A 22,292-nucleotide genomic window follows, 5' to 3' on the forward strand; every position below is an offset into this window, starting at 1 on the left:
TTTATTTCCCCCCCAAAAAAAAACCTATAAAGTGTAACATAAATATTCTCTAATCAAAGAATGCATTTTGCTCTCTCAAGTATATTTTAGGAGCTTTCAGTGACACACTGCACTCTTTAAATGAGAATTTCAGGTTAACTGTGATCAGTAAGGAAGGTCTGCTGAAAAAACTGCAGCTCAATGTCGGCAACCAGACCTGCCTGAAAGCCAAAACCAGCAGCTAAGGAGTTACTCTGGTTGGTCTGTTTGGTAAGGAGATCTAAACCAGCTTGCACTAGCTCTGGCTTATCATGCTTCAAGGTGGGTTTATATTCTGCTGCGGTATTTGTGCCACAGTGAAATCACACTTCTTGCATTGTTTGGCTCCAAAATCAAAACACTCTCAGTGCTACCAAACTCTTTGGCCATTTACCTGTTCCTGTCCTTTCAATCATCTCCAAGTGCCATCTTCTTCCCAGCTCAAATTTGCTTTTGATGCCACTAACCTGGCTTCTGCCCCCTCTGCTTGGCTGAAACCACATTTTCCAGCACTACAAAAGACTCCTCTGTTGTCTAGCTCTCTCCCCATGACCATTCTTCTTATAAAGCTTCTACACGGCAGTATTGCTCTTCCCTGGATAAGTGGCGTTCACAACAAATTTTTCTTTAGCCTGGTGCAAACTTAATGTAGAGGGAGATGCAGGGAAATCCTTGTAAGGGGGCAGATATGAAGGACTAGGAAATGTAATGGCTTGTCAGCAGAAATACCACCATATAGGTGGAAATAAAACCAAAACTAGAGAAATGAAGAATGAAGGAATTTTGTATCCCAAATTCTGTAGCTTCAGCTTCTATATAGCTTGCAATACAGATTTTGAGTAAAATCTGACCTGAATGCCTTACTGGATCCAAGAACCATGTCTCACAGCGCACTCTGCTCACCTTAAAAGACAGAAAAGCTGGCATGATACAAGTCTGTTCCCTGCTTTGATCACAGTGATCTGTCAGAGTGTATAGTCAAAAATAGCTCATGCATGGGTATCATACTGCAAGGGACGAGGAGAGCAAAAACAACCACAAAAGACAGCAGGTAGGAATAGCTAGTTCCGGATTTCCTTGTGAAGTATGGCATTTTACCACTCACTAGACAGAGACTCCAGAAATGACCTAAAAGTGGTAATACTGTGTAGTATTGTAGGAGTACTGCTGTGGATGAATGCTGGATTCCAGCATAAATTGAAAATATATGGGTTTGGGGTTTTTTTTTGTGCACTGGACTCCAGATATATATATAGACACTGCAAAACCAGTTACAACCACAGGGACAGGAGTGCTACGGGAGTTCCCGAAGAAGCAAAAGAAAGCAAAGAGGGAACTGCCAATTCCTACACACCACGCCTTTTTTCTAACATAATTGATTTAGTGTCTTTCCAAAAAAAGAAAAAGTCTCTCTCTATGCAAATGAATAGTAATTTGCTCTGAACACAAAGGGGTCATGGAAATGCACTGCCTTACTTTCTTCTAACTGTCAGGTCGGCTGTTCTCTAAATTCCAGTAAAGAACATTGGGCCAATTCCCCCTTAAATAAATAAAGATGAGGGCAAGTCCTGTAAAAGGAATACTGAAAGGGGAAGCAGATGTGTGCAGATCAGGAGCTTAGCAGCAGATTTTACTGCTATTTTGCACAAACGTAAGAGGCAACATTACATTTTGTCACACACATTTTGCATGTAAGTACGATGAAGCGAAAAATTAAAAAACAGGGATTTCTCAATAGTTCTGGAACAATCTGTAATAATATCTTGGCATTGTTTCTACCCTCCTGCCTCAAAAAAAAAAAATTAAAAAATGAACGTGCAATATGGAGATAATTATTCGCTAAAGCTAATGAAATATAATTGAATTGCACAAAAAGTAGATAGAGCAGGCATTTTCTAGCACCATGAAGTGTTATCAGCATGCATTAGGTCCAGACATGCAGCTTTGCAGGACAGAACAGTGCCCTGCCTTACAGTATTGTTGCTTAGGAATATGGACGGACAAGGGAGGTGTCTTCCCGCAGTGCTCCAGCAAGTACAGTTCTCCAGAGGCTCAAATACCTCAGCTGCCAGCTCTGGCTGCAAGGGCTTGTTTCAGTCTACATACATGGTCTATTTGGAGTGTATTTCTTTTCCTTGATGTGCCTGCAAAGAGAAGTTACCCACCTCTCAGAGTGCAGAGAAGAGAGGAGGAAGAAGGGAGTCTCTTGAGGCATTTGGGGGACTTCATCAAGATGTTTGACCACAACACCGTTTAATACCATGGTTTGACTTCAAGTACCCCCGCAGCTGGACAAGAGTGAAGTCTTCTTCCACAGCCTGAAGGCCACAGTATTTAGTGTATGCCATAACTTCTTGATTAACTGCTCTCTGCCTAATTGCTCGACAAATTTAACTGCAATGTTAGTGGCAGCCTTCAGGTTTTCTAAGTATATTCATGACAGTGAACATAATATATCAGTGTTTGATATATTTGAGTAGCTTTGCATTTGCCCTGGATCCTATTTGAAGCGTTTCTTCCTTTTTGAAGAACTGAAAGCAGTAAGATACATTAAAGACTAGCTGCTCTCTTCATTTATTTTCTAGCTTACTGGGCCACAAAAGAGAACCAGGAGGAAGAGAAATAGAAATAATTTCAAAAAATAACTTCTCATTACTATAGTGAAAGCAAAGTCCATTTATGGTTCCACAGACCATTTCCTTTACTGCTTCTCAGTGCCAATAATTGATGCTCTGGAAATATAACATGGAGAGAAATTGAATCTAAATTCCATATCTGCACTGCTTTGGTACCTGTTGAAGACTGTGAGGGTTTCTATTTATTTTAGCAAAAATAAAATTAAATTTTATTGTAAAATGCACCTTTCAAATTTATAATGCATTCTTCATAGAAAAGATTCCTATGTCTTCTGCTTGGGAGGAAAAAAAGTACAGTAGAAATAGCTTTAGTGCTCTGCTTTTCTCATACACTTACCCAGCAGGGAGAACCACCATTGGAACAATAAATAGCACATGATGAGAAGAATACAATTGCAATCCTATTTAAAAAAAAAACACCTTATTTTGAAATAATCAAGCAGAAGAACTTGAAAATAGAAAACAATCTAATAGAACCAAATACAAATCTAGAATATGTGGGAGGAAGGTAGGTGGAAGAGAAAGAAATGAAAGAAAAAAATTACTGTGTAATCTGCAGGCTTTTCAAATGCTCATTAAGAAAAAAATGCATTCTTTAGTAAAAGTAATTTTGCCTGACCTACTACCAGCTGAAAAGCATAATAAGCTTCCTCCTAACAATGTGAACATGTAGCCACTGTATGTTCACTTTACGTGTAAAGAATTTGAAATAATGTATTGAATAATGAGGGCACACAGAAGTTTCATTTTTGTGGAAACCGAAACGGCACTTAAGACATTTGCACTGGAAACCAAAGCCAGGATAACATTGCATGATCACAGTGCTGGCCTGGGAAAAACAGCATGCTCCTCAAAAAAGATGGGCACAGGGTACCACTTTTAGGCAAGATTTAAAACTGTACAAATCCAGGGTGGGAAGCAACTGGACACCTAAGTTTTGCAGAAAAGACTCAAGAAATACAGTGGATCACATCTGGGACTAATGAAAATACAGAAATACAGAACCAGAACCATAAATAGTAAACCCTGTGAAGTAATCTCTGATCTCTTTATCCCTGGTAAACCCTGACAAGACACACTTTAAGATGCATACCCATTAGGAAATCCAAGGCAGAGAAGTAAACCAAATCGACACTGTGAAAAGTTGGCTTTTGAGGAAAAATTTAAAGAATCTAAGATATTTAGCTTTAAATAAGAAGATTAAAGGGGTCCCGGCAAGTCATTGGGTAGATACCAGGCTGTTTCAGAGGGCAGAGAGAAACCTGTTTGTCACAACAGTAGTGGGCAGAACAAGAGGGAGTGAGGAGGAGGTGTAATAGCAGTGAGGAACCTTCAGGTTACACAATATACAGGGTCACAGATTTATAGTGGCTGAGAAACAAGGAGAGAGGGTTTTTTTTAAATCAGCTAGACCAGCTTCTGCCAGATGGAAATACAATACTTCTATCTGCAAACAATGGACATACAGACTTTTTTAAACATTTGTTACTGAGCAAAGCATGACATTCTTTTTTTGTGATCTTAACAATTATCTATTTGTCAAAATGACCACAGCAACATTTTGTGAACTGCAGAAACCCTATTAGCCCACAATGTCCATTACAGGCTGTTCTGGGTTCAGTAGTAGCAGTCATTTCTTTCTCCTTCTTAGTAGCTGGTGCAGTGCTGTGTTTTGACTTTCGGCCTGGGAACAGCGTTGCCAACTCCAATGTTTTTAGTAGTTGCTCAGTAATGCTTACTCTGACCAAGGACTTTGTGAATCTCATGCTCTGCCAGGGAGGAGGGGAAGCCAGGAGGAAGCAGAGACAGGACACCTGACTCAAACTAGCCAAAGAGGTACTGCATACAACAGCACATCGTGCCCACTATATAAACTGGGGGCAGTTCCCCAGAAGAGCTAGATCACTGCTCGGTCGCAGTGGGTATCAGTCAGCAGGCGGGGAGCGGTTGTATTCTCTTCACTTGTTATTTCCCTTCTCATTATTATTATTGGTGGTAGCAGCAGTGGTTTGTGTTATATCTTAGTTACTGGACTGTTTTTAACTCAACCCGTGGGAGTTACAGTCTTTTGATTCTCCTCCCCATCTCTCCAGGGGCGGGGGGAGGAAGGGGGGAAGTGGAGGCTGCGCGGCTGGGCTTAAACCACGACACAGGCTTACCAGCTAAAAAACATTTGGTGCTTACCTTTGCATAATTTGTTACACAGCATGTTACTGAATATATGAGGAATTCCATTGCTGTGTGCCAACAGCTTAATCAGAAGTCTGCCTAACTCCAGGGCCCCTCCAAATTTAGCCAAAGAATATGTGCCAGTCCTTCATATACTATGGTGTAGTTTTAATGTTATGTAAAGTATATACTCTATTATACTCTTATACAAGCGTATAGAAATATTGGGGTGAAAAAGTTAAAGACATTTTCAGTAGTGCTTGCTCTACTAATGGAATATATTTCATCAGCAGTTGTAAATATGAATTAAAATATCCTGTATTTCAGTTTCTGTAGTTTGTTTTATTTTATCAGGCATCCCTGAAAATATATATTCTGAAATCATGCTGAATGTTTATAAGTAATACTTGCTGTCAACTGATAAGCACTGTTTTATCTTTAATATAGTTAGAGATTACTATAGCTAGGCACTGCATCTACAGGGAGGTTGCGATGACAGATATATAGCTGTGTATATTGCACCAATCCATAAAGCTAAAAAATTTACAGACCTATCTCAGAAAAGGTCACTGTAAATAAACACACTCCATTCCCATAACCTTGTTGACTCCTATGAACCAAAAATAATTTGAGAAGATGCAAATATCAAGATAAAGGAAAGGTCAACTTCTCCAGAAGTAAGCAATGAAGTATCTGCTAGTGCAGCTTTTGCACAACTGCTACTGTTCTTGTTCTTTTTTCTCGTCATGTGTATGGGCAGCTGCAACGACTGAGGATATTTTCCATGCTTAATAACATGTTTTTAAAGATGACTGTGCAATTTCAAGAGCAGAATTTTTTGAAAACTATCCTATAGGAAACTAAAAGTGTAAGGATCATGGAAAGCAGATTTCTCTTATTTTCAGGAGCAAAGTGTTATGCTGAGAAGGGGTGGTAAATAAGATCTGGACCAGACTTTGTGAGTCTTAGTCAATATGACTGCATCGATTTAGCTCTATTTCAACATTTTCATTATTACATAATAATAACATTTATTTTTAATTCTTATTCAGGATTTTTTCAACATCACTATCAAAGATATCACTTAAATGGTTACATCCATTCTCAATTTAAACCAACAATTCTCATCTTCACTCTGCAATTAAATCTCCATACTACATACTCAGAGGCCAGCAGGTCAGTCCCATGCAGTGCTCTTCTTGACCTCAATGTAAAAGTTCTAGGCATCTTAAATCAACACCACTGCATGCCTGAACAAATAAAATAGAATTATACAGTCGTAGAATGGTTTGGCCTGGAAGGGACATTAAAGATCATCTAGTTCCAACCCCACTGCCATAGGCAGGAACACCTTCCACTAGACCAGGCTGCTTAAAGCCCCATCCAACCTGGCTTTGAACACTGCCAGGGATGGGTCAATCGTAACTTCTCTAGGCAATGTCTCACTACTCTCAAAATGATCAACAGATGAATGAAGCAAAGGCAGGGAGGCAAAAAGCACTAAATATGACAAACTCCATTGACAGTTATACTACCTGAGGAAAAGGGCTGCAGATCAGCCCCTGCAAGCACAACTGCAAGGACCTGGAAGGGTCTCCAGAAAGTGATGAAGACTTTCAAAGAGGACTACCTAAAACCATGGCTCTAAACTTACTATATCTTACTACATTAGGCAGGAACACTTGTCAGATGCTACAGTTCATTGCTCTGTTTACCATTATAAGGTCAGGAACTAAAGAAATCACTTTAGTCGTTGAAAGCAGTGTCACAGCTTCATGTAGGTGGAGAGTTAATGGAAAATAGTAAGAACTTGATGCAGACAAGAGTACACAGGATGAGTGGCTGCACCTAATCATACTAAAGGACCCAGGTTTATCAGCAACTCAACTGTACTTAGTTATAGATAACAGAGCAAACTTTGGAGACTATCAAAACTCATTTAGTGGTAACAAAAGCAGAAGAAACAAGTGTGTAACATACATACAACATACCACATATGAGAAAATTGGGTATAATGCAGAGCTAAAAGCCAAATTTGAAAAAGTGAAGTGTAAAGCTTTAGAAAAAGCATAAAAATGGGCTCGAGTGTACCCAAGTATAAGGAAAAAGAAAACATCAACACTACTCACCTCCTGGTAAAGAGGAGGAAGAGAACCCTAACACACTCATCTCTGTAAAGACCTGAAGATATCAATGCTATGTTGTGTCTCTACCCAGCCCAAAGCTGTGAACCTTATAACCCTGCAGAGCATCAAAGGGTGACCCTAACATCAAAATATAAGGAAAGGTATTGAGAGTATATTGGGGTTTTGTTGGGTTATACTTACACATTTAAATGTATACTGTATATTGTTACTGAGTGTTGATTTTTATTAATTAATTTGGACTGTGTATGTATTATCATAAGAGGACAAACAATAACTGTTTGTTGTGTTTTGTTTACACAGATACAACTTTTAATTAGACAATAAATTCTTAGCTCCAGGTATTAGGAATATTCCCTTTTTGCCCACAGTATCACCACTGATACTTTGAAAGTGGGAACCTACCGTATACAGAGATACTTTCTCTGCTGTATACAGAGAAGGCGTCCCTAATCCAAATGTTTTGGGGACCAAACCCATCTACTTTACTGAAATGTGTGAAGGAGTTTCCAGGCAACAACAGATTATTCAAGTGATATTTTTAGCTCTATAGAAAAGGTCCATAAATGTTGCTTCCCAGGTTTGAATGTCATTCCTTAATATATTAAGCCATGTTGGAAAGCTTTACAAAGTAATAAAATAAAATAAAAATACAAAGAAAAAAAAAAAGACAAGGGAAATAAAATCTTGGTTGTAACAGCTTTAAATGCCATTGATAATTCATTATCACTTGAGCCATTACTTAGCAGGCAATACCTACAAGCTCTCCTCACTAAAACTGATTAATATCACGGAGCCTAGATAATCTGGAGGTAAATGTTAGATTCAGTGACAAATTAAAAAGCAAATGTGCACTTTTTGCCATGATCATATAGTTATATAAGATGTGAAATATGAGATGTGCTAAACTTAACGATGTGACTTTTGGCATTAAGCCTATACTTTCTTAAATCTATGTCATTCACCAGATTTTATAGCTTAATAGCTGACTGTCTCACCAGTATTTTCTGTTTTCTTAAGCACTAACCAATTATACACCATCTTATTAAACTGATCTGGATTGGGGTTTTTTTTCCAGACATCTTGTAAAATAACTCCTCAGTAACGTTGAGTAGCTGTATAATGAACCTTTCATTTTAACCGTTGCACAAATTAATCTGAAACAAAACATTTCCAAAATATGAATATTTAATCTTTTTCTCCCTTTCTATGTGTAAAAGCACTTAAATTTTTAGCCAGTGTTGTTTGTTTCTGCACACATAACTTTATAGTTTGTAAACAATGTCAGATTTATACAACTCCTCTTTTATACAGGATAGTAGCAAAGCATGGTTTAATCTATTTATCACCGATAGCAGATGAGAAAAAGTTCCAGAATAACATTTTAAAGTGTGAAAATAAAAGTCTGATGGATGCTTCAACATTAACACCCCTTTCAGCCTGATGGGATCTGTCCACACCTTTCTCAGCCCTGTGCTCTTTCTTCATGACCATTTATAAATCTTTCGGACCTGACAAGTTCTGCTGCACACTGTCAGGCAGGATCTTTCTCACAGAGCTGTGAGGAAGTGGTCCAAGTTTAAAAATGTTTTCACCATTCTAAAGAAACTTCTTAGCACAGGTTCAAATGCACATACATTCTCTGTCCAAGGGTACAGGTAAAAGTCAGGGTGGGGGAAAGCTTATTAGAATTCTTGGGCATCTTTCTAGGCTGCACATTCGGAAAAAAACCAAAACATACAACTATATTTATTTCACTTGTGCAACGTCAGCTCTTCTTCTTAGGTTATAGCATTGAATAATTTAATCAAAGATCTCTACGTTTAAGGTTTTCTGTCACTGATTACAGCACTGCTAACTCTCAAACAAGCTTTTACACATACTGACCCTGCCAATCTGTCTCAAAGTTGCTAGGGAAGAATCGTTGCTGCAGTGAGTTCCATACTGAAGATGTTGAAGAAGAGAATACAGATGAAGCTAGTTGTTAAAGTCTTTGTAGGCTGCAGTAACACAAAACTAGCTTCTGTGTTTATAAGCCAAGTAAATACTGACAGGGAACTTCCAATATTTTGTGATTCAATGGCAAATTTAAGAATGTTTCTGAAGCTGTCCAGGGCAGTGCAGCCCTTTCTTTATCACTAAGCAAGCTACCAGACAAGTGCCACTCACTTCCAACTCTATTATAATGATTGGTTCACCTGCGTAAATGGCAGTGAAAATTGTGCATGTCCACTTAAAAAAAAAGCAGGATGAAATTCAAGAGAAATTATATGGGAGAAACTTCCAGTCCAGTTAACTTCCCTGAATTTAAGGTGTCACACTTCTCCGAGGGTTAAAACAGAATTTTTGCTATAATTTGCATGACATTCTCTGTAGACATGATTTAGGGTGGTTTGTTCTGCTGAAGCCCTTTCCAATTAAGGCATTTAATTTCTCATGTGAATTTCAACATTTTTTCTATAAATTATGGAAATGAGTCAGAAATATGACAGCTGGTATCCAAAGGAGTGACAATATAACAGGAATCTTTTGTATTGACAGTAGCTGAACACTTTTCTCCTTTAACACTATGGCAATAAAATAAAAAGGAGCTCTGCACAATGTGCCCTACCAAACAAACAAAAGCCAGTTTAAACTAATTGAAAACAGTTATTTCCCTACTTTTCCACTATGTCAGACACAGTTTTAAGATGTTTCAATGATGGAAGATAGGACTAATTAAGATAAATTGCAAAAAGAGACTTTCACATCCTCAAAAGATATGAATTTGCAGACTAAGCCCACAGACTGAAGTTAAACCACGGTGAAAACAGAAGACAAGAGAAAATAGATTTAACTACATAAATGAGATCTCATGAAACAAGATAACCTTTGTCTGTAAATATTGAGTGATATTAGCTTTAGAGAAAGGACAACATGGAAAATTTAGACTTAGGATGTTTGCTTGACAGAAGTGCATGCTGGTTTATAGAACTGGTCCTGGTACCCAGAAAGGTCACAATAATCATGTTAGCTAGTTAAAAGAATAAAAGCGTAAATTATTAAAAGTTCATAAGTTTGGGGTTTTTGCTAACATTGCTTTGGTCAGTAATAGAATTGAATTTAATTAGCAGTGAAACCCCCAAATAATCAATTACTAAGCCAAATGCCCATCTACCTGTTGTGGGTTTTGTTTTTAAGTATCTATGACTAAAAGTCGGTATAGCATGAGAAGATGCCCTCTGGCATATAAAGAGGTAAGTAAGGTGAATCATTTAAAGAATTAGACATTTATAGTTCAGATGAATCACCAAATGGCACCAACAATGAGCTCAGGCCATAGGTGAAGAAGCAAAAAAAAAAAACCAGGATAGCTCCCTCAAGGTTTATGATTTGAACCTCTGTCTTCCACTGGGGGTTGAGCAAATAGCAGTCCTAAATCATGAAAGAATTCAGTGAATCCAAAAATCTCTCCCCGTCCCCTTGCATAAATAATTAATTCATCAAAAGAACATGAGAACAGCCATAGGTGACAATACTATAAAGTTCACCTATGCAAGCATCCTGTCTCCAAGAGGGAAAGTAGTGGCAATAATGTGGGAATGAATATACAAATAAGGCAACATAAAATTATATCTCTCCTGTCATAGCTGCCCAGCTTCCAGCATTCTGCAGGCAAAACAGAGACAGCATCTCTTCTCTGAAACAGGCAATATATCTCTTGTTTGCTTTCAGGTTAGAACCTTGTTTCTTGGATGTGAGAGAGGCAGAGTCTGTTGCAACCTTCTAAAAGGAGGAGAGGACCTTCCCCTGCCTTGGAAATCACTCAGCCTGGCCCTAGGAAAGAGGCTTCCAGAGGTGGAAGGAAGCAAGAGCAAGGCTGGCCACAAGAAGCAGCATGCCTGCATTGTGTGCAGAGATCACTGAGAGGGGCAGACAAAAGCAGGGCTACAGAGGTGATGGGTCCCTCTTCAGGGATACTAGTAGAAGCTGCAGAGTCACAACAGCTCAGCAAGTCATTGAGCTGACTGAAACCAAACCAAAGAGGAAGGACCTGCCCCACAGAAAAAAAAAAAAGAAGTAGGTTTCAAATTGGTTTTGTGTATTCTTTCTGATCCATTCACTTTAAGCACCCTCTATTAAAAGGGGGGGGGGGGGGGAATCTAGTTTACATTTTAACAGAATCTTGCTTTATTTTACTTTTAAAATCTTTTGTCTCTCTTGGGGGATTCTCACTGTAGTTCAAAGTTCTAGACATGCCTGCCTAAGAGTTAAAGTCAAAATAGGGGCCAGGTACAATCCTCAAAGGGGATTTACTTTGATCTTTTTTCATCTTCTCTCAGGTGCTTTATCAATGCTTTATCAATAAAGTCAAGGGGGATGAATGAAAGCACTGTAGAAATCTTCAAGTTTGCTTTATCTGTTCATTTAAAGTCTTGGTATTAATCTTTCATTAACATAGGTATTTCACAGAATTAGACTAAATAAACTGATGAACAGGTACAAGAAAACTGAATAGGAAAACGTTCTGCATTTGAAAAGGCAGCTAAGTATGCAAATTTTATTATTTAAATTAAAATGTCAGTTCCTTCAAATTATATTAATGATTCCAAGTTCATAATGGAAAAATTGGATCAAGGCTGGGGACTGATAAAGAATTCTATAATCTTTCTAATTCTCTCTACCAAATGCAATTAAAAGTTATTAGATTCCTGACTCTTCAGCCCCCATATAAAACATTATTCTTGTAGAAAATTAAACACTGAACTACAATCTACATTCATTTTTATGAGAAAAAAACATTGAACAAATTTACCCAAACCACCAGAGTACAAGATGTACTGTATTTTAAGAAATTCATTTCCATGCACTGGAGGACTAAAATCCACAGAGATTCACAGTGGCACTACTTCAGTAATGATAAATGACAGCTATCATCAAGATAGTGGAATTCAGGAACCAATGAGATTTCAGTAGAAGTTTACAGGTTCCACTAATTGTTCACAGAAATTAAATATATGCTTTAATAATATTTATTCATTAATATGAGAGGTTTGCCATGAGTACAGAACATGAAGAAATTACACCGAACACATGGAGCCCCTATTTACTTTCAGGATTGCAGCTGAAGACCAGCTAGTGAATAATAGAAGCCTGCATTGCCTGCCAACCATGCAATTTGTTTTCATTTATTTTACTGACATGAAGTAAGACAAAACCAATCATCAGTTACTAAGTTTCTTCTAGTATTGACTCCAACTGCTTTGCAGTTTTGAAAGAATATCTTACCAGCAACATATGCAGCCACTGCTATGTGGTCTTTACTGACTGACTGGCTTTTCAAAAACACTCATAGATGTTGGGTTTAATTCAATAAATCCTACATGCTTCGGTTCCCACTCACCTGAGACAGGAAAGTAAGGCTGAAAATTGATTTATTAAATTATCAATGTGAATGCCTTCCTTATATTCTTAGCCACTGTGATTTCAAATGACCTCAAATGTCTTCAATTTCTGCATCTTCCTACACCTTAGTAATATAGCACTTTTGCTGTTAAAATATGTCAGTGTACCTTTTAACTTCTTGACAGCCAGAAATCTTTATAGGCTGAAATCACCCATTTCCATGATAAATACTTTGGAACAGGGAAGCTGCTATAGCAGCTGCCACACAGCACTGGCTGAAACGGAGAAGAAAGCCTGGGTGACACAACCCCTTTCCTAAGCTCACACTGCTTCAGGGCACCAGGACTACCACCGCATGCCAACAAGGATTTGCTGGGTGCATTAACATTTATAACTGTTTAGCCCAATTCCACAGAGAGTTCCTAGTTCCCCAGTCCCTCTAGTGTAAATGTTTTGCTCACAGGCTCTCTGGCAGTGACCCAGTTTGTTTCACCTAAGCCAAAAGTAAATAAAGGTGCAATTCTGGAGAGAACCGATTTCAGGTATCACACCCAAACAACAACATGGATGAGTCTGGATCAGGTTTGGGTCTCTGCTCCTAGTGGCTCCATGCACTCAAACTCCATCACATGTACCAGATAATGCAGTATATGCCCTCAGCCTCACAATCTTAGAACACAGCTATGCTAGGCTACCAAACTGCCTTTGTTGCAAACCTAAGAATTAGTTATCCCATACACACAATGTCAAGAGGAAACACAGGGCCAGGTGCTGTGCTGTGGAGATACAGCCAGTCTGCTCTGGAGTGGCAAGATCTGAGCAGTGTGAACACAAGCCATCCTCCACTTCTAAGGCCTGAAGGCTGGGGATCAGTCCCTGGAATAAACATATTTAGCAGCAAAACATGTTCCTCCAGACACAGCAGCCCATATCCTCCCACTGGTGCCAGCAACATACAACACTGGTGCTTCCTTCCCTAGGTCACAGCACAGAGAAAAACTTTCTGCTACTCGTACCTTTCTAAGCCAGTCAATACACCAGAGGTGTCAGCAGTAGATATGGAAGGTCTTGTTTACAATTTGATCACCATTGTACAGCTATAACTAGCTCTGCACTGAGCATAACTAAAATGGATTTCAATGTAGTATCTATGTATGATGATTGATTCTCGGATTTATTGGAGATAAATAAGATAAGCTATTCCTCTTCAAGACTTACATCTTTCAGCCACTGCGATGAATGTACACAGTGGGGGTATTCAGACTGCATGAAAAAAAGATAAATCTGAAATTCCATATCTTTCAAGTGTTCAGCAGCCAAAAAAATTGTTTCTAACTTTTTATAAGGCAATGCACAAATAGGTTTTATGACTGTTCTTTGGTTAAATGTAAAGGTTAATTTGGTTCTTGTTTCTGGATGTGCAGCACCTGTTCTCATACAGGTATACAACTAGCTGTGTAAAAACCTGCACATATAGGTCTATACATAGAAAGTATGCATACAGCTACTTTCATTTCACACACAAACGATGTCTTCCTGATTTTATTTTGGAGGATGATTTATTCTGGTAATAAATTGATGGAGACTGGAAGTTATGCAAAGAGTTATCTATACCCAAGAAATAAAGTCATACTACTTTTTTGCTCTTTCATGGATTATATTCTGATCTTTATAATGCATCTTGGTCATTGACTCAAGCCTACGGACCAATAATGCCAAGGTCAAACTTGCTCATTATGCAATGTTTAACCAGCTCATTAGCACTGGGAAGTCAGAGAAATGAAGTCATGAGCGCTCTGTTATTCCTCCTGAGGCGACTGGGACGTGATTGCATTTCAAACACCTGTTTTGAGAAATCGCTGTTCTGATTAGCCTGGTGGAATTGCAAGGCCAGAGACATATGGAAAAGAGCTTTCTGAAAAGATCCAGACACAGAGGAATATTACCATTGTTTTTGGAGAGATTGGTGGTTTTAGTTAGAACAAAACTATGAAACTTACCGAGATCTAGGTAGATGCCTGGAACAAATGAGTTGAGAAAAAACATAAGAATAACGCATCCAAGCACAGTCAGGCATTTGATAAGAAGAATTTTGTCTGTTATTCTGTGCTGTAGACAGGGAGGGAAAAATAATAACTGCATTAAACAAGGAGCTATCTATTATGCATAGAGTTCACAAAAGTATGTGTGAAGTGCAAACTCCTGTTCCTGTATTGTGTATTCCTCTTCAGCATAAAAGACAAAACTATTAGAATTGAAGCACTTCATGCATACTTATAAAAAACATGAACATGTGGCCAAATGTGATCTGATACAAGTAGCTAGCACCTGCCTGCATACACTCAGGTGTGTTTAGCTATCCTCATTACAACTTCATTTCAGTAGGACAAGTAGGGTTGAAATGCAATTCCTACTAGAGAGGGCACTCCAGGCACTCTGTGATTTCATGATGCTGGACAAAATCACCCTTTTTGAACTTATGCTTTGAAAACCTATAAACTAGACTAGAGGTTAAGATCTTTCATGCCTCCTGCACAACTCTCATGGGCATGCCAAGCCCATAACCTTTATGGAGCTTCTAGACTTCCTTGCCCAGCTCCTGCACCCCTGTGCTGACTTCCTCATGTTCTCACCCTCAGACCCAGTGCTTTCCACCATGACTCTGCCTCTCTGCTCTGATCTCATCTCAATTTGCTACCAATCCAGGGAATCACCATCTCTCACCCTGAGTCCTGATCTCGATTCACATACTTCAAAGCTCTACTAAAGTACGTAAGTCTCTGATCTTTAAAAAGGGTTGTCTTTAATGCAATGCTTTGAAAAAGGTGTAAAACCTAATATGAAATTCTGTTGTTTTTGTTCTGGTTCGGTGTGACAGATAGGACAGTGATGTCCCAGTCAAGAACTTGAGCTCCCAAACACAGTCCTGGATTCATTAGTGATGCTAGTGAGGTGGAAGGATGTGACATTTAGACAACTAAATTTAGGTGTAATTAATTCCACTACGGAGTTTACATCTCATCAGACCCAGCTTCAACATACTTAGCCAGTGTTAATGTGTGCACATCATAGTGAACAGGATTTATCCAAGTGGTTTATCCCTCTGTAAATAATAAAGCAGGCATGTCACGAACAGTGTAGTACACTAGAGTCAGTATTCAGTACATCAGCAGGAGTGTACCCTATCATCACACATCATGGTTATAAACAACCTGTTGACACCTTCTGAGTCTTTCTGACCAAGAAAACACCGCTGAATCATGTATTGATTGTTTAAATTATATTTTTCTAAGGAACAAAAGTGTAAAACCTAACAAAACCTCACAATGTGGTTTATTGACCCCATCTCACTGACAAACCAGCCAGCTTGCCTGCCAGCTTTTCTACTATCCTGAGAGTTATTCATTTGCATTAGATTCAAAACACTCTCTCTGTATAAAGGCATAGGTGCACACATACTGAGAAAAACCACCATCTACTTACTTTTTTCTGGAGTTCCTGAATATTTGTTTCCCAGTTTTTATCTTCTTGTGAAATTTGCCTGAAACAAAAAGACATCTGCTTTTTATCCAGAGTGAAATTAAAGTTTTGCCAAGAGGGCTGGAATAAATCCTTCTCATCACAAATAGATCAACTTTTCCCCCATATAGAGTAACTTGTACCACAAAGGAATCATGGCCTTCTTACAGCCATCATCAAAATTCCCATGAGCATTCACTTAAGAGTCCCCTTTTGTAACATGATCCACTAATGCACAAACTCTTTGGTTCATGAAGAGTGCCACAGGCTTGGAAGGAGCTACCCTCCAGGGTATGGATCTCGGTGTAGGATCTGGCTATATGCAATATGTAGTTCCATTCACAGTTTCAGGAGCTAATGTGTACCCTGCTGCAATAAAGCAAGGGTCACGCCCTAACATCCAAAAGTCAGAACACAGGTATTTTACATTTGCATTTTATAATGCATTTTTACAATCCAAATATCATGTTACCAGCATAGTCAGCCCTCCAGCAAAAAGCCCTGGGCTTCCTAGTTCAGGAGTGCTGATGTTAATGCTAATGAATTGTTACGTTGCTGTAAATGTACTGTGCTGCAGGAATCCTAATTTTTAAGTTTAAATATATAGAATTTTTATTTATACTTCAGAAGTGTCTTCTTTAAAGTGCTGTAAAGTCTAATAAACTGTTATAATCTTTCTAAAAGAAGGCCATCTTAACAGTCTTTTTTGTCTTTAAATATTAATACTGTCACTGCATTCAAAGTACACAATACCAACAACAAATGTGAACAAAAAGTCATCATATAACTGAAATAGTTTAAGATAACATGTTTGTATGGCCTTACTCATACTGCCTATTTGACATGCTTATTAATTAAAAATATTCATTTCACTTTCTGTTTAGTCAATTCTATAGTTTTAGACTATTTATCACTTCTATTTTCAGTCATTAAATTCCATAGCATAACAAATGGTTTTGCTGGAATATACACAAAATAAGGTTAACATTTTTAGTCCTAGTTTCAATAAACTTCTTCTCTATACCTAAACAGTTAGTTATGTCTCCTGGGTTCAGCAGTAGCAGTCATTTTTCTCCTTCTTAGTAGCTGGTGCAGTGCTGTGTTTTGACTTTCGGCCTGGGAGCAGTGCTGATAACACTGATGTTTTCAGTTGTTGCTCAGTAATGTTTACTCTGACCAAGGAGTCATGTGAGGCTCATGCTCTGCCAGGGAGGAGGGGAAGCTGGGAGGAAGCAGAGACAGGACACCTGACCCAAACTAGCCAAAGAGGTATTCCATACCGCAGCACGTCATGCCCAGTATGTAAACTGGGGGCAGTTACATGGAAGGGCTAGATCACTGCTTGGTCGGGCTAGGTATCGGTTGGCGGGTGGTGAGTGGTTGTGTTCTCTTCCCTTATTACTTCCCTTATCATTATTATTATTGGTGGCAGCAGCAGTGGTTTGTGTTATACCTTAGTTACTGGACTGTTCTCATCTCAACCCATGGGAGTTACATTCTTTTGATTCTCCTCCCCATCCCTTCGGGAGCCGGGGGGAGGAAGGGTGGGGAGTGACAGAGAGACTGCGTCATACTGAATTACCAGCTGGGCTTAAACCATGAGATTATGTCTGCACTCAGGTTCACACTGAAGATTTGATTATGAAATAATTGTAAAACTCAGCAATTCACTGGTATCATGTTTTTCAAACTCAACAGTTCACTGAAGAACACTTTAATTTTTTGGTAAGAAAAAAACAAAGTGTAGCATTTTACTACAATAAAGCCACTATTGCAAGAAAAAGCCTGAGGACATACTCGTGATCTTTTCACACCAAAAACTACCTGAAATTTCTATGCCATTAAAATCAGGTCTTATTGATATATATTTTCCAGGTCTTACACATCAGTTTTGTCCTAAAATTCTTTGTGTTTTACTGAGGTTGAGAGTGACTCTTCATGTCTGCACCAATACTCATCTGATAAAGAGACAAGAATATAGGTCTTATCCTAGTGAAGATCACTGAAAGCCTTCACTTCCAGCTCTGCCTAAAAGTACCAGATGTGAGTCCTTGGCTGGTTGAAGCAAAAACAGAAATATTAACCCTGACATTAGCAAAGCAACACTATCGTTCCTAGATGTAGACTGAGATGAGCAGGAGCTCCCTACCAGTCCAACAAACTGCCTATGCCTGCAGCTTGTCCCCACTGAGGGTCAGAGCAGGGGAAGTGGGACACGATGGTCACCACTCACCTATGAAACGTCCTCAGCTTCTTCTTCAGGAGCATCTCTAGAGTCAGCACCTTCTGCATCAGAAGGCATTTCACAGCAGTCTCCTCTCTGCTGGCTGGGTTAATGCGTTGTGCTGTCAGTCTCCAAACATAGATCTCATGTTTCAGCTCTAAAAAGAAGCAAAATCACTTATTTTAGAGCAAGTATAATGCATATGAAACCAGAGACACACAAAATAAATGTAATGTGCTCTGATCGCAAAATTGTTAAAATTACTGGAATTGTTGCGCCAAAAATGAATGCTTTTACCATTCATTTTGCAGAGCTGAAGGGAATGAAAAACAAATGGAAATTTTTCAAAATTTTAAAGGTTTCCTAAGAGGATTTAATTCTTAGGCACTGAAAACACAGCTACCACCACCTGTTGAAAGATATCTGATCCTGTGTAGTTCAGACAAACTGATTAGCACTTGCAGTCAGCCTCCAAAATCCTGCAAGGATTTTCAATACTTTCTGATTTTACTATTTTCCCAGTATAAAGGCCTTGGAGAATGATTGAAAAGTGTCTGTTCCTGTTCGGGAAGGTCTTTAGACCTTAGACTGGGCATGGAAAAAAAAAAAAAAGAAAAAAGCAAGCTTTGGATTTTCCAGGAAATCACTAAAGAAATAAGAGGAGAATATTCATTCAGAAACAGCACAAATGTTTCCTGGTGAAGCAACAGGATGTTGAATTTACTTCAGAAGAAAATGTCCTTTTAAAATCAGAACAGTTGATACATCTTTTTATACTGTGACTGCTGTTGTAGCTATAGTTTTATGAAAAGGTTTTCTAGTTAATGCTACAGAATAGGGGATTTTTTTCCTATTTCTCTTTTTTGCACAGTCTTACCATGATAGCTCACTGTGGCTATCGTGATAAGATAGATGATCCGTATGTATTGGTCATTGGTTTTGTTCTGAAGGAAATATAATACAGGACCCTGAGGTCAGTGAGAACACTGAACATAGCTAAAACCTTTTAGGCTTTTCTATACTTCTCCCATGTCAGGTCTGCAAACCCATCCAGACAGCAACCCCTAGAGCCTGGAACATCTAATATTTTATGACATGCTATGTTACTCATGGACAAGGGCTTAAGACAACTTTAAGATCTTACCAGTCACTTTGAAATTATGTCTAGGGCAGCATAAACACAACATTTGGCTGCCCCTGAATGGGAAAGTCTCACACCCTTTTCCCTGTGTCCTTAGATTCCTGTCCCCTACTAGACAGGGACTAATGGTCATGTTACACCAGGGTGAGATCACTCACTTTTCCAGCAAAACCCAATCTGAAGAGCTAAGGGTTACCTTTATGGTGGATCAGCCTACCATCTGATTTATCCAACCACTGCCAGATCTATTGCTAATAATTGAAATGGTAGGCGTGTGTGGAATGTACCTTTCATGATAATTTATCTTTATAAAACATCTAAATTAACATTCAACTGCAATTGTAGCAGTAGTTGAAGTGACAGAAGCAAAGTTTAGTATGCAGTAATCTGGAGTTAAAGAAGACAAGAGAGCTACAGCTCCATCAGGGAATTCAGCCCATTATGACGCTAAAGTTTTTGTGAACATGGTACATTCATAAAGCCCACAAGGAACCACAGCAATATACCCAGCATTATTATTTAAAAAAAAAAAAAAAAAAAAGTTTTTTTTTTCCACAGAAAGTCCATTTCCAACAAGAAAATAACAGTTTTTAGATTAGTTTTAGTATCAAATAAAGGATCAGCAAATATGTAAACCCTATGCCACAGATATGACTGCCTGATCCATTGAAGTTAATGGAGTTTCACCTACTGACCTGAGCGCTAACATTTTAGAGAAGATTTTCTGCATTTTAGCAAACATTAAATTTCATTTTAAAATGCTTATTATTTCTGCAATCTGACAATTAATAGATTAATTTTCACTTAAAGTAATCATGCATTCCCTCCCACCTGACTGCCAATAACAAAGACATCCTCAAAAACTGAGTGTAATTAATTCCCAGTCTCAGAATCTGAAAAGGCCAGTCTCGTTAATTGAAGATACTCAGAAGAGCATGACCAACCTTGATAAGATGATATCATAAAATGACAATTTTTAACTTGCAAGTGCACTAAGTACATTAACTACCTTTTTGCAAGCAACACAGTTTGTACTGCTAGGCTGTGACTAATGACATATTTCATGTGAAGGGACTGATACCCCACGTGCTTTTATAGCTTAACTCTTCAGTAAAGCGACTATGTTTCTTTGCTAACCTCTCAGATTAAGAATACTTCTGTTTAAAGGTTAACTGAAAAGCAAGTTAAGTACCATTAATTCTAGCTTTAGTAATGGTAATATCCATAATTTTTAGTATTTTTTTAAATCTCTGATTAATGTAACTAATCTTCTAAGCATTATTAGATGGTAAGCATTATCTCCATTTTAAAAGCACAGAAACTAAGTCAGAAAGGTGAAAACCAAGTATAGAAAGAATTCACTTCAAGTAATACTCCAGCTCAACAACTCGTGCCTCAATCCTAGAGGCAGCACCCCTCAACAGGACACAAGCATAAGGCTCTCAATCTGAGGGGAAAGAAACAAAAAGTGCCTGAAATGTTCTTGACTTTATTCTTTTGTGTAGTCTAGTTCATCAATAGGGGTTAAAGTTAAGCAGAGGCATAAATGTTGCAGGGTCTTCAAAACCACATCTCAGGTGAGGCCAGTGGAGTGCAATGCATATTTCAACACGCTTTGCTTTATTCAGCTAAATACTTGCAAAGGAATGCAAAAAAATCTGCACAACTCCTCATAAAGCAATATAGAGCATTTGTATAAGCTTTTCAACTCAGAGGCCAACAGCTGGACTTCCATTTGGTCACCAAGGCACCTAATGCTGTTCCAGTTGCCTAGCATGGGATTGTGTCCATGGCACAGGATTTACAGGTCATCCTCATCCCTGTAGTAAAGCAGTTGGAGCCTAGCAGAAAACTGCAAACCTCAGAGGGCGCCATACACCTAAATCGCCTCCCAGGAGTATTCTTCCAGGCAAGCTGGGGCAGGCTGCAGCAGCCCTAGGAGTTAGGCTGTTCAGAAAGCTGCAAAATAGTAAGTATTGTTCTCCTTCAAAATATAACTGGAATCTTTCCTCAAGGCACTTTGGGTCCTCCCCTTTAATTTTAGCTACTGAAAGAATCTACAATACTACAAGCCCATTGCTGCATTTTATAAGAGAAAAGTAAATTTAATACTACTACGATGGTCACATAACAGTCAGATGGAGATTTCTCTCAGCTCTGTTTCCATCTCTGGGTAAGTCAGACTTAGAGCAACAAAGTTATTTCAGTCCTTGTGGTTTTGTCCCTTAGTTTCCTCTACTGCAATTACCCATCTTTTCAAAGCAGGACTCTGAGAATCACAATATTCAGGTTTTTTACCCTGAGAATGGCACAGGGTCATGAGAAATCAAGTGTCAAGTATTTTAAGCATTTGATTATCTTATATTCCAGTGCAGTTTGTTTCAGAAATTTTTCATCAGGTTTGAAATCTTGGAAAATAATTCTGGTTTACTCACTTTCAAAAAGTTTTAATTCAAAACTGTCAGACATGAAAACCAATTTAGCCAATGTTTTCCATTAAAGTGCAAGTCTCACAATTAAAAAAATATCTGTTCAATTCATTCTACTCTGCTTAAAAGTGAACAGATACATTCCAAACAACTACTGTTGCACCAAACATAACTACTGCTGAGGTCATTTCAACACCGGGAAAAAAAACCAAACCAAACCAATCCAATCCAAAGCGAAACAAAGTGCCACAAGAAACCACTTACAAATGGTATTCCCAAAGACCTATTCAGGAAAAAAGAATCATGAAGAAAAAGAGCCTCAAGAGGACAACTCATAATTCGAAAGTTAGTGTCTCATATAATGCTTTTAATAGGATAAAATAGAGAGCAAAATAATGAAGCACACTTCAGACTCACCATGTATTTAGTAACTGGTTTAAATGTATAAATGGTGACTAATAAGTTTGGCTTATGGCAGGAATAATTTACAAATCTGTCAAGGTTACTTTTTTTATTTGAAACATCATCACAGTGAAAGCTCTCTGCAGCAAATGGATACAGACCGTATGTTAAATTAGCCTTAATGGTTCTCTTCAGTTCTGTATATCAGGAAGATCTTATGAGCTT

The 22,292-nt window shown here is 38.4% G+C and overlaps 1 protein-coding gene across 1 annotated transcript in view; it reads right to left on the reverse strand.

The window, feature by feature from the left end:
* OCA2 (OCA2 melanosomal transmembrane protein) overlaps nucleotides 1-22,292 on the reverse strand; it is a 189,865-nt gene that overhangs the window by 63,017 nt on the left and 104,556 nt on the right. The window contains exons 16-18 of the mRNA XM_057404472.1: nucleotides 18,105-18,252; nucleotides 15,836-15,893; nucleotides 14,353-14,461 (exon numbers count right to left, since the gene is read on the reverse strand). Coding sequence (XP_057260455.1) covers nucleotides 14,353-14,461; nucleotides 15,836-15,893; nucleotides 18,105-18,252 — 315 coding nt within the window. The remainder of the gene's footprint in view (nucleotides 1-14,352; nucleotides 14,462-15,835; nucleotides 15,894-18,104; nucleotides 18,253-22,292) is intronic.

Source organism: Pezoporus wallicus, unplaced genomic scaffold (genome assembly GCF_028554395.1).
Source record: "Pezoporus wallicus isolate ANWC-B61680 ecotype Strahan unplaced genomic scaffold, APGP_CSIRO_Pwel_v1 contig_5787, whole genome shotgun sequence".
In the NCBI taxonomy this organism is placed as follows: domain Eukaryota; kingdom Metazoa; phylum Chordata; class Aves; order Psittaciformes; family Psittacidae; genus Pezoporus; species Pezoporus wallicus.